Source organism: Rhinatrema bivittatum, chromosome 17 (genome assembly GCF_901001135.1).
Source record: "Rhinatrema bivittatum chromosome 17, aRhiBiv1.1, whole genome shotgun sequence".
Taxonomy (NCBI): Eukaryota; Metazoa; Chordata; class Amphibia; order Gymnophiona; family Rhinatrematidae; genus Rhinatrema; species Rhinatrema bivittatum.
The window spans coordinates 47,914,798-47,928,463 of NC_042631.1; the positions used below are offsets into that span (position 1 = coordinate 47,914,798).

At 42.3% G+C, this 13,666-nt stretch overlaps 1 protein-coding gene across 1 annotated transcript in view; it reads right to left on the reverse strand.

Moving 5' to 3' along the window:
• EPS8L2 (EPS8 like 2) overlaps nt 1-13,666 on the reverse strand; it is a 423,360-nt gene that overhangs the window by 325,182 nt on the left and 84,512 nt on the right. The window contains 1 exon segment of the mRNA XM_029582244.1: nt 1,162-1,225. Within this exon segment, the coding sequence (XP_029438104.1) occupies nt 1,162-1,205 (44 nt within the window). The 5' untranslated portion in view covers nt 1,206-1,225.

Sequence of the window (13,666 nt, forward strand, 5' to 3'; positions counted from 1 at the left end):
CGGGCTCCAGGAGGAGCCCGTGAGGACCCGGGCCGCTTGGACTTACGTGTGGGCAGGTGTCTGAAGAGGAGCTCCAGAGTACTGAAGAGAGGAGAAGCTGGATCCAGGAGGCCAACCGGAACTTCACCACTGGAAGCCCGCGGTCTCCCCGGGAGGAGCCCGTGAGGACCCGAGCCGCTTGGACTTAGGTGAGACTCCCTGGACAGTACAGGACAGGATACCGGAGTAAGAGCCGAAGTCAGAAGCCAGTGGACGAGCCGAAGTCAGAAGCCGAAGTCAGGAACCAGGAACAGCAACTAGCAACTCTGGAAGAGAGAACCTCGTTGCAAGGCAAGGAGTGGAGCCAGTTGAGGGTTAAGTACCCTGGGAGCGTCTGACGTCACCTCAGGGCAGGGCTTTACTTTCCCGCACTGGCCCCTTTAATTGTTGAGCCCCTGCACGCGCGCGCACCTAGGGGCGGGGCCAGCCACGGAGCATCAGCGGCGTCTCCCTCGAGGAGGGAGCACCACGGCAGGAACCAGGTAGGCCCGTAGAGGGCGAAAAGGCATCGCAGCAGCCCAGATCATCCCTGAGGTAGGTGGAGGGACCGGGGCACAGCCTGGGACCGCAACACCATTCCCTGCCAAGAGCCCTGATTTCCCACCCAGGAAAGAGGGTTATCCTAGTATTTGCCATTCTGAGGGTCACCCAGACAATGATTGATTTAAAACCATACCATGATTGCAATTGTAAGGAAATGTGCTTGGTGCCTGATTATAACCACAGAAGATAAGCTACAGTAAACTTTGTTTTTGGAACACCGCACTCAAGTGTTCAGAGGTTTCCCCTTTGCACTTTGGGCCATGAAGTTCTATCCTTCCCCCCCCCCCCATTTTGAAGAATCTTTGCCACGGGCCTTATAACTTTGTGACTGCATGCAAAGACTTAGTCCTGGGAAATAAGTGTGACCCCTGCCTTCTAGGATACTACCAGAAGAGGGATTACATAAACGTAGACAAAAAACCCCACAAACATAAACTTCAGCTTTGATGGCTAGATCAAGGCATACATATAAAAGAGCTACTCTCTCCCTCATCCCTGAAGTTTTTCATTGTCAAGTGTCCCTGTATATATTCTCATATTTCAGCAAAACAATATCTAAAGGAAGAGCTTCCTGCTTACTTTGAGGAGCCGGGGAAGCTGCTTGTAGATCCGCTCAGACTCATGTTGCTTTCTAGACATTCACCTGCAAGAGAACAAAGTATCAAGGTTAGAGAGGAACAGAACAAAAGGAAGAAATATGAAAGTCCAAGACACTAACAACATGGAACATGCAGAGAAAAAAGAAAAATAAGTCAGGCTGCAAGAAAAACAGAAAAATCAACAGCTGGATGGATAAGGCGATGGAGGCAGGAATACCGAGACTCTACCTTTTAAAGCTGAATGGCTCAGGGGATTGGTACAAGGAACCAAACAGCAGATAAGAACTATTAGGCTTATCAAGTCTGCCAAATGTGTTTCTTTTTGTAAAATCATATAGAGAACAGTTTATCTCTGGCTTTCTTTCACTTCTTTGTAAGTAAGAATCCTCTCCGTATATCTCATGAATTATGTTACGGTCCTTGCCTCCACAGTCATGCTGTTCCATGCATTCACTACCCTTTTTATGAAGAAATATTTACTGGTACCAAGTCTACTCCCTTTGAGCCTCATACCATGACTTGTAGTTCAAGAATTTTAAAATATTTCCTTCCTGTGCATTGTTTATACCTTTCAGGTATATGAATGTCTCTTTCATACCCCCCCACTTCTCCTCCAGGTTATATATGTTTAGATACTAGAAATGCGCAGGAGAAAAAAATGTGTTTCAATTTTTGGAAGGCTGTTTTTCCCATGAATTTTGGTTCGCGGACTGTTTGATTCATTTTCATTTGTGAGAAAAAATGAATCAAACAATAAAAATATAAAAACCTTTAAAAAAATTGCCAAAAAACAAAAATGAGGCCTCCTGCCCACCCAAAAAAAATACCGGGGACGGGATCTGCCCCCGGCCTCCACTTATCCAGTTTGGTGGGGATCAGCCAGTTTCGGCCTAGGCCCAGGCCAAAGCATCGGCCTTGCATAGGCCAAGGGCACTGTAGGTCGCCACAACCTCGGCATATGCAAGGCCAAGGCTTCGGCCTCACCTGGAGGCCGGGTCCCGATGCTGGGGCCTCAGCCTGGACCCAGACCCAATGCTCTGACCCAACCTGGAAACATGGTCCCGAAGCAAGGCCTCGGTCCGGACCCAGGCCTAACACCACCACCAAGCCCAGAGACTGATGCCACAACCTGACCCGGAACTTTGGCCTAGGCCGGGGCTCGGATTCAGGCCCCACGCTGCAACCTGGTCTGGCAACTAGGTCCCGACGCCCAAGCCTCAGCTCAGACCCAGGCCTGACACTGCGATCCAACCTGGAGGCTGGGTCCTGATGCCGGGGCCTTGGCCTAGGCCAGGGCCAGAACCCAGGCCTGACGCTGCAACCCTCTGGGTCAGGTCGCAGTGTCGGACTTGAGTCCGGACCGAGGCCATGACATCAGGACCTTGCCTCTGGGCCAGGTCACGGTGTCGGGCCTAGGTCCAGGGTTTCATCGGATACCCGACAGATAAGGTACATTTTTTGTTGTTGTTAATCTTTGGTGGTCTCAGCTGAGGTCCCGGCATCGGCCCATGCCTCCACCAAGACCCCAGCATTGCAATGTGGCCACCCACTTTTTAGGCTCCTAAATTAAGTGCTTAGTGAAACTAGGAGTCCTAGTAAATTTTCAAAAGGGCCAATTTTCAAAGGGTCTAGCTCCTAACTTGTGGGACTCTGTGTCATATGCCTCCAGAATACAACAGTGCACTCGCCTATTCTTGGCACTAAGCTGAAATGGTTCTCCAGTTTATTTCAAGCTTTTGTTCTTGCTATAATGCACCACCTAATGGTTTACTTCCTTGTCTGAAGTTCAGGGGTGTGGTCACCTTGTTTCTCTAATGAGCTAATTCACTTAAATGAATCTGTAGTAAGAGGAATAAGAGAGAAGCATATAATTTATCCAGATAAATGAGAGGCGTTCCATGGGTGTTTCCAAGCTGAGTTAGCTAAATAATTTATTTTGCTAACTCAAGATATGGGTTACGTTACCAGCGTTACTGTCAGAGCAATGCTAGACACACCAGGAGCCATACAATTGTTCTGAGCACCTGGTCACAGTAAAGGATTTGGAAGGGGGGTGCTGATTGGGACGGGAGGATTAGGATTGGCTTGATGGGGGGTAAGGGAGGTGAGGGTAGATTTTTGAACAACTTGAGAAGGGGGCAGGAGGAGGAACGGCGAGCAGCCCAAGAGGCCTTATACTTTTCAGCATTTTGGGGGGGGGACGGACTTGGGGGGGGGGGACGGACTTGGGGGAAGGAAGTTTGGCCCAACTTTGATCTCACTTGGGTGGGGAATAAAGGATCAGGCTGCCAGGGCTGCTTGGCTTCAATCTTTATTTCGGGTTTATTTTTTGCCAGATAAGGGAAAGTTATCTGGGTTCCCATACTCAGATAACTTTGAAACTTAACTAAAGATATTCAAACCCAGGGATGTACAACAAAATGGCGCTGGCTGGCCCTAAGATTGGCACCATTTTGATGTCACCATGGTGCCAGTCTCAGGGCTGGGTAGCATCATTTTTAAAGAGATGGTGGAAGGGCAGGAGGTGAGTGAATATCCCTTTTACACCTTTCATTAATCAGAATTCTTATGGAAGGGGTATGTGGGGCCCTGAGAAGGCCCGTTTCATTTTTAATTTTTTGGGGGTGTGTGGGGGTTATGTTTATTTTGATTTGGTAAATAACCAGAGCCAACACAAACATTAAACAAACCAAAGCCCCCATGAAAAGAAAATTTAGAAAATGAAATTTTGGGGCCCTAGTACTCAAGCAGGAGGTCTAATAAACATTTAAGACTACCCCTCTACAAATCTTTGAAGACCACATTCAAGATTTTAAACTTTACTCTACTCACTACAGGGAAGCTGCAGTTGGATATGTATGGGAGTTACATAGTCCTGCTTCATTGCTCCGAAAATAAGTTTAGGCAGTATATTTTGAAGAAGTTGTATATATTTAAGCAACATGACTGGTGAACCTTGATTGAGTGCATTCCAGTAATCTAAATGGTTTAGAATAAGAGAATGGACAACGGCTTCAAGATCTCTTTTTTTCTAGAAATGGCCCAAGTCGGCATGCAGACCGAAGCTAAAAAATGAGATTTTACATAGAACATTTTGAATCTCGTCTGATCCCCATACATTCACCTTGGCAAATTATTTCCCATTCTGTGCCATGGAATATTTATAATCCCCCAAAGTATAATGGAACAATCTGTTCTCAGTCCTTCTAAGAGTAATAGACTAGCCCGTTCCCATGTTATTAAATTATTGTATGTGGCAGTCATTTTATTTTTAAGTAAGGAAATGACGGAATATTCAGCCAAATCAGTCATTAATCCGAAGAGAAGGACCTTCCATTAATAACAGCTGCTGCAGTTTTGCTGCTCAGGGCAATGCATGTTATTAGCTCTCTGACTGTAAATACTTTGCATGCTGGGAGATCCTGCCGTGTCCTCCATTTACATTTCAGTTAATCAATGGCTGGGAAACCCCTCCCATGCCATTTCCTCTTTCACTCTAAACCGAAACTGAATCCCCAGTTCTTTTCCAGTCATCACAGTCTAAGCTCGAACCACAGATAACACTGAATAAAGAGGAATCACATCTTTTACAGAAATCTGTAAGGAATTTCAGTTACTGCAGCAGCAGGTAGAAATAGTTCTGTAGTATCTACAGTATATCCATGAACTGTCACCACAAGCAGCCAGGAATGGCTCAATCGAAGTAGTAACTGTAGCAATACTTGCTGCTTTCACTAGATGAAGTTTTGTGCTTACACTCTCTCTTTTGTTGTTTTATTAGCCCCATGTTCTGGCACAGAATTTCAACTTCCATTTCTCTAAAATCAACAAGAAACTCAAAACGTCTACTGCAAAATGAGATGGGGAGGGGTAAGAGATTGGGAGAAAGAGAGGAGATGAAACACCTCTGAACTCATAGGAAAGGGAGACACTGATACAGAGAGAGTCAGATGTGTAAACATGAAGAATCACAAAGAGAAGGAAGTGGAAAGGGATTAGCAGGCTAGCTCACCACAAACACAATTTGTTAAAAGAAAACCAGCAAAGCAGTTGGGTAGCGATGATACCACGCTTGGGCTAATGAATGTTTAAAGATGGGAGCGAGCAGAGTGTCAGCCCGGTGGCTCAGTTGCAAGGGTTGTGCGGTGCCATCTGGAAGAGCAGGCTTTAATCCCCGAGCCTGGCGTCTGCTCTCTAGGGCCAGAGGGGGAAGGAGCTTCCAGCTCACTTGGGAGGAAAGTGCCAGGAAGAACAAAGGAATATACCTCCAGAAAGAGAGGGAAAGGGAAGACAGAGAAAGGTGGCAAACGCGCCGTACGCCCTGCTGCTTAGACAACCTCATTACACACCCTTACCTAAAAAGAGACTGTGACCAGGGAAAGGTCGAAGGGCATGAAGGCACAACCAGCAAGCTGCTAATGCTTGAAGCAGGATTGCTGCCTAAAGATAAGGATGTCCCTGTAAAGTCACAGAAAAGATCTCTGCCATAAATCCTTACAGAAGAGGAGGACTCTAGTGACACCACTCAGGCACTCTGTCCCCTGAACATTTCTGCAGGGACTCTCGTTCAGACAGGAATGATCCCAAAGAACCAGCGCTGTGTGCAAGGAGAGGGTGAACTGGCCTGTCTGAAATTACCCTAAGTGCATGCGGGACTCCACAGCGTGAGGAGACCTTCCTGGGGGCAGAAAACAGCAGATGTATATTCCATTCTTAAATGTACACATACTATTTTTTTTACTGTCTTATTTGTTTATATGTTTTTAAGTGATATATGTATACTTGTAAACTGCTTAGTACAATGGATTTGCTTTATGCAGTAAATAAAGCTTGTTTAAATACTTTTTTAAAATGTCTTTGCCCCCCTATCCCGCATAAACAGAAAGCGCCAAGCACATGGTGCTTTCGGTGCACAGACTTTACACTACCTAATATTCAAAGGGATTTCAAAATGAGCAGTAAAGCACGTGCACTAAAAGCTCACACATGAGCTACTCAAAAATCCTCCCATGTCTACAGTGAATAATCCATACTGAAGAGTAACTGAGTCAGAATGGATATTAGAAAGTGTTTCCAAGAGAAGAGGAATTAGCAAACATGGGTGTAAGTCCTGCTGGCCCTATGGTCTCTAACTAAAAATATACCGTAATTAACCCCATGGTGTGACTCAGAGATGGTATTGCCCTAGTGTCATGCACCCTCTTAAGTTTGTAGCTATGGAATGTGCCAGTCAGGGGCTGTGAGGACTGGCACATTCCATAACTGTAGGTGGCAGAAGAGTAAGGAGTGGCATGCGGGCCTCTCAGAGTGACAAGCTGCAGATGCGGATCTACAGACTGATTAATTCTGTGAGCTAGGAAAAGCTAGTATTTGTTTGCCAGTGTTAGAAGTGTGAGTTTGCAAAGGTCACTTGCTTGATCCAAGAAGATAAGAGTTCTGATTCCTGGACAACTCGTCACTGGTTTGATTCCTACCCACCCCAGTCACATTTTTAGGTGTATAGATAGATTATTACCCTCAATCTTCAAAGTTAGAGTCAATTAGCAGTTTAGAATAACAATTAATTAACCCTGAATTTAGTGATTGACTATATTTAGCCCTGTTACTGTTCATTTGCTAACATTAGTTCCTAGTAATCACATTTTAAAAAGTCATGTATTTATTTAAAATTCCTCCTATCATGCTAGGCGGATTACCAAAGATATACAAGACACTTAGTACATAAATGTAAAAGCCGTAGTCAAATGTAACAACCCTTAAATTGAGATATACCCAACTCCTTAATCAGCTTTTCCGACTTTAGCAAGTCAACAAATTAATATGCAGATAGAAGTCGAGCAGTGAGTTTAGGGTTATCCAATTTTTACATTGAGAGCCATTATATGATTTCTACCTGTTGGTGAGAAGTATGAGTGCTCCCGATATAAGATGAGGGTTGAGGTAGCTAAGCCTCCCCAAAGCCTGGTGGGTGAGGAACACCTTCACACAACCCCAGCCATGTGTGTGGCTGACAGGAGAAGCAGTGCACTGCTTAAAAGCTGATCAGCTTTCTCTGCTACATTGTGATAAGACTAATGAGATTATGGGATCTCTCAGCTCACACTGTGAGCCTGGCCCCATATGACAGAAGCTGACCTGCTGTTAAGAACTGTTCCTGCTGGTTACAGGGGACCCAAAGAAGAAAAGGATATACAGCCACAGTGGAGGAGATTTAAAATAACAGGAATCAGGATACAGAGCAGGAGATCTACTTTATATAGGGTAAGGGGCTGGGAGACTGTACCTAGGGTGATGAGGGAATAACAGGGAGACCTACATGGGGTGATAGTGGAGGGCAGGGAGAGGATGGGGCATGACGTGTAAAAGAGGATCCTGGATAGTGGGGTAGGACCTAGGATGGGGAAGGAGTGAAAGGGAAAGAGAGGAGCACAAATAGAAAGAAGGACTGGAGCTTGGAAAGGAGTTGGATTGATGAAACAGAGCTAGAGAGGATCACATTTGGATGGAGAAAAGACTGAAAGAATACAGAGGACTGGGGGTGAGGCAGATCAAATATGGAGAGAACGGGAATAGACCAAGAGAGGACACGAAGATGGGTGTAGATTGGGAAGAGATTAGGAATGAAAGGATTAAGGAGAGGACCCGAGATGAGAGAAGAAAGGGACTGAAGCTAGGGAAAGGGTATGTGGCAGGGCAGGAGCTTGTGCTAGTGAGGATATAAGAGACAGAAGAAAGTAGATGGGGGATGGGGTGAGTACAGAGATTGAAAATGGGAACTAGGGAGTGAGTGAATCAGTGAAAGACAGATGGGGAAATAGAAGACTGGGAAAGGAATGAGAATGAGGAAGCAGGGAGGAGGTAAGAAAGGGGAGGAAGAGCTAGGAAGGGGATGAGATTGAGAGATAGAAAGCTGTTAGGTAGGCATGAGGTGAAAAGAGTAAGATTGTGAGGACTGGGAAGAACATTAGGGATGATAGGTAGGATGGGGAGGGGTGAGAGAAGGTGCAAAACAATAAAAGATGTGGAGAAATGGCAAAGAGAGAGAGGTAGAGAGATGGGTATAGGAGAATTTGAAAGGGAACAGTTGGAGTGAATCAGCTTGGAGATGATAGGGAATGAGAGAATCAAAAAGGAGATAGCAGTTGGGGGATAAGGACAACAGAACTAGATATCTGGTGGTTGTTGAGGGGGATATGGCGGGTTGAGATTTGGCAATGGGAAGGGATACTTAGGGAGGTGAACAGCTGAGGTAACCAGAAATGGAGGGAAAGAAAGAAGGGATAATACCTAGCTAGGCCTGAATAGAGAGTGATTTATAGTCTCTATAAGAACCTCGGTATATAAAAATTAAAAATAAATAAAAATAAATGAAAGGAAAAGATCAATGTCAGAGAAAGAGGAAGGAATAAAGTGAAGCAAATAGGATGTAGGTCATTATTTTATGGAGTTAGCTTGCGGAAGAATATTGTACGACGACAGAAGTACTGAAGCAGAGAATCACTGATATTATTAGTGTAATTATTTGATATAAGGCCTATAAGCTCTGAGAATAAATATGCTATTTTTCTTAGCTTGCTTGCAATGAAAACAAGTCATGAGGAAAACACGACAGTAGCCTCTTGGCCACACCTAACTGCTTGCTGATGTGATAAGAGACAGTTGGGGCCTCAATAACACAGGGAAATAGCCCAGAAAAGAAATTAGAGAAAAGGTCAGAAGAATTAACTTAAAAAGAGCAACATGAGACAATTTGTTTGAAATCGGAGGAAGAATAGCTCAGAAGAATAGCTTGCGAACATTACCAGTGGTTAATGAAGTGCCTGATGAGCTGTTGCTGATTTCCTGCTGTGTTCCCAGATCTACAAAGATATATAGACTCAAATTGGGTACCGTGAGGGGAAGTATTTTGTGAATTTTCTTTAATGCAAACTCTAATCTTGTATGCTTTTATTGTTTATTCTCAAACTTATAAGTAAAACTTCTATGCTTATAAATAAATGTGATGTGTAATCTATGACAAAATAATCATCAATCAATTTTCCTGCCCACTACATTTGGCGACAAGGATGAAAGTGGTGTTTATTTGTCTCCTAGTTTGTTTGTTATATTGCTATACAGTAAGTAAGTGGCAGAGAGTGACAAAACGGATATGTGTCGTTTTTGCTGTTAATACTTGGATCAAGTTTAAGTCTAGCAATGTTTCCACTGACCAGGTTTCTGCTATTGTATATGGCTGGACCAGTCACAACAAATTGAATGCTGCAGCACAGTTACTGAGCCAAACAGAGGCAGCTGATGTGACAGAGAATATAAGGCTGGGACAGAGCTCTGACTTGGCCTCTGAAATAGTTTCCTGTCTCTCCCAATATGTCAAAAGGGGTCAGGGAGTGTTTGAAGGCATGCTTGATGCTTTTGTCTGTCTGCCATGTCATTTTAATTGTCAGGATATACTTAAGAAGGGTGTGACTGACTTACAGCACCAAGTTGAAGAACTGCTGTCAAATCTGGGAAATTGTGCTCAGTGTCCATGTGCATTTGCAGTTGAAACCCATAATTATGCAGAAATGCAGAATCTGGTCACAAAGGGACAAGAAATCCCTCAAACGAGGATATTAATCCTTCTGATATTGTAGAGTTGATTACCAGTGCTTTAGAACCTAAAAAGACACAGGAAGCTGAAGAGTTAACTGATCAGGGGGAATGGAGCTAGCAAGGAAGAGGGACAGTGGGAGATACACAAGTCTGACATTGCCTTTCCTACACAAATACAAACAGAAGAAAACATTGGTTTCTAAAGCATAGAATTTGCTTTCTGTTTAAAAGTTCTAAACAGTCAGACAAAGAGTTAAGAATGTAGAAATGTATGTTAACTTTTATTGCAGATGAAGTGAATTTAGTGAATTTCCTATGTACTTCCAAGCTCTGCCTGGACAAAAGTAAGATCTGCAATTTGTCAAAGTGATAAGGAGGGAGCTATGCCCCCTCCTAATGGGTATCATAGAGTTTTTACAGAAACTGTACCTTAATGAGGTCTCCTTTCTTTCAAAGATGCTCTATAGAAATTCTTTACCCGAGAGTATTTTAACCATATGACTGTTAGCCCTTCTATGCACTTTTATAGAGCGCTATCCTATAGAATGAATGTTAGACCATATAACCGCTGCTCACTTCAAAAGATGGGTTACGATTACGCTGGTTAGACTAAAACTGCCCTAAGGAATATGAGAGGCTCTTATCAGAAATATAGACAGCAGCCTGCGTTTCTTATTTTCTTTGGATATATATAATATTTTATTGACCCTTTTTGCCTATTCTCTCCTTTTTCATCTCTGTATCAGGCAGATGTGCTTATTAATCTGAATGTCTAATTAACGCTGAGATCTCACTACAAGAAATGGGAGACAAGATTGAAAATGCATGGTCCCGATCAGCTACAGCAAATTTCTCCATCAGACCAGAGCATCTGCTACACAAGACCCATCATGTTCATAAGTTTCTTCTTATTTTCTATTCCTGTTATTGTATTTATTTAGTGAAAGAACCTGATGTCATAGCAAGATGTCATAGCAAGATGTAGAACATTTGCCTAGAAAGCCACAGGGAGAGAGACTTTATAAGTTTAACGATATGGAGCTGCCTTAGTTATTGGATAGGTGGTAGAGGAATAAATTAGTCTGTTAATAGTTATGTTGAAAAAGAGTTCAGAAGATGTGCTTAGAATACTGAATACATGTAGAACAGTACCATGTACAAAGAACCAGTGCTAAAGTTTGGATTTTTCACCCTGTACTTTTATCCATACTGCAGCATATTGCAAGAGTCACTGCTGAAAAATAATGGGACATACTGTGAATTGCTTGCCTGTTTTGTAATCAGAATGAATGTTTCTCCACCAGTCCTGACGCACACACAGAGAAACAATAGACCATCCATGGCACATGTTCATCTCTCCTTCATGGTTACAGTTATGAATATTTTATGCAAAAAAACGCGTGGTTTCTTTGCTTTAACCTTTTTGGGTTTGTTAGGTTCTTTTTTTTATGTTACCTTTTACATGCTTAGCATTAGAATCATTCACTAATATCACCTGCAATGATAATTATGGTAACAGATGCCATAAGCGTGAAATAGTAATCCTTCAGAATTTAGCTTTGGAGCTATCATTGGCCTTTCTTTATATTTCTAATTTTACCATCACATATTTGATATATCATACAATGCCCCCATACCATTAGCCATAATGGCTAACTGTATACATAGTAATACTAATCCCATATTCTTTATTCTGTGCCCATAAGCTAGACCTATAGTTAATGATACCTTTCACTCCTGATATGTCTCTCTTTCTTACTCAGTTACACTTTGTTTCTACCAAACCTTCACTAGTAACCACTCAAAGCCTGCAGATCAAACTGACTCCAAACTGTCTGTATCATCTGATCATAAGCACATATAAACATAGAAATAAAAATACATCTATTTCAAAAGGGTCTGTATGCAAATGTCGGAAGTTTGAAAAATAAGACTGAAGAGTTAGAATGTATGGAACTAAAGGAAGAGAGAGACATAATATACACCTCGGAGACCTGTTAGGAGGAGGATAATCAATGGGACACTGAAATATATTACTGCCTGCCAGAATAAGGACACAAACTGTAAAAAGCTAACAGAGTGCAGGACCTGGTGTAAGAGATAAAGATGGTGGATCTGTTTGGCAATAGTAACCATAATTGCATGAAATCTGACATAATCACTGGAGGGTGAATACTAAGGAAAACTACTGCAGGAGCATTTAACTATAAAAAGGGAACTATGAGAAAATGAGAAAAAAATTTTGAAAAAAAATAAAAAGAACAATTCACAAGGTTAAAAATTTGAAAGAGGCATAGATATTATTTACAATTCCTATCTTTGAGGCCCACACAAAATGTAGTCCATGATTAAACAAGGTAGAAGGAAAAACAAATGACTGCCTGTTTAATAGTGAGGTGAAAAAGGCAATTAAAGCTGACAGACATAAGTTAAAAAATGGAAAGCAGACCCAAACGAGGAAAACAGGGAAGAGCATAAGCACTGGCAAGTTAGATGTAAAAAAGTAATTAAGCAGGCTAAGAGAGAATTTGAAAATAACCTTGCCATAGAGGTAAAAGCAATTAATAAAATATTTTTCAAGTACATGCGAAGCAAAAAAAACAAACTATGGATTCAGTTAGGTTATTATATGACTGAGGGGTAAAAAGAGAGTGTACCAGAAGTCTGTACTGGCTCCTGTGCTATTATGCATATTATAAATGATCTGGAAAAAGGAACAAAGTCAGCATGGCTTTACCCAAGGCAAGTCTTGCCTCACAAATCTGTTTCACCTTTTTGAAGGAGTTAATAAACATGTGGATAAAAGTGAACCTGTAGATGTAGTGTACTTGGATTTTCAGAAGGCGTTTGACAAAGTCCCTCATGAGAGGATTGCAAACTGGCTAAAAGACAGGAAACAGAGAGTAGGATTAAATGGGCAATTTTTTCAGTGGAAGGGAGTGGACAGTGGAGTGCCTCAGGGATCTGTATTGGGACCCTTACTTTTCAATATATTTATAAATGATCTGGAAAGAAATATGACGAGTGAGGTAATCAAATTTGCAGATGATACAAAATTGTTCAGAGTAGTTAAATCACAAGCAGATTGTGATAAATTGCAGGAAGACCTTGTGAGACTGGAAAATTGGGCATTGAAATGGCAGATGAAATTTAATTTGGATAAGTGCAAGGTGATGCATATAGGGAAAAATAACCCATGCTATAGTTACACAATGTTAGGTTCCATATTAGGAGCTACCACCCAAGAAAGAGATCTAGGCGTCATAGTGGATAACACATTGAAATCGTCAGTTCAGTGTGCTGCGGCAGTCAAAAAAGCAAACAGAATGTTGGGAATTATTAGAAAGGGAATGGTGAATAAAACGGAAAATGTCATAATGCCTCTGTATCGCTCCATGGTGAGACCGCAACTTGAATACTGTGTACAATACTGGTCGCTGCATCTCAAAAAAGATATAGTTGCGATGGAGAAGGTACAGAGAAGGGCTACCAAAATAAGGGGAATGGAACAGCTCCCCTATGAGGAAAGACTAAAGAGGTTAGGACTTTTCAGCTTGGAGAAGAGATGGCTGAGGGGGGATATGATAGAGGTGTTTAAAATCATGAGAGGTCTAGAACAGGTAGATGTGACTCGGTTATTTACTCTTTCGGATAGTAGAAAGACTAGGGGGCATTTCATGAAGTTAGCATGGGGTATATTTAAAACTAATCGGAGAAAGTTCTTTTTTACTCAACGCACAATTAAACTCTGGAATTTGTGGCCAGAGGATGTGGTTAGTGCAGTTAGTATAGCTGTGTTTAAAAAAGGATTAGATAAGTTCTTGGAGGAGAAGTCCATTACCTGCTATTAATTGAGTTGCTATTACTAGCAACAGTAACATGGAATAGACTTA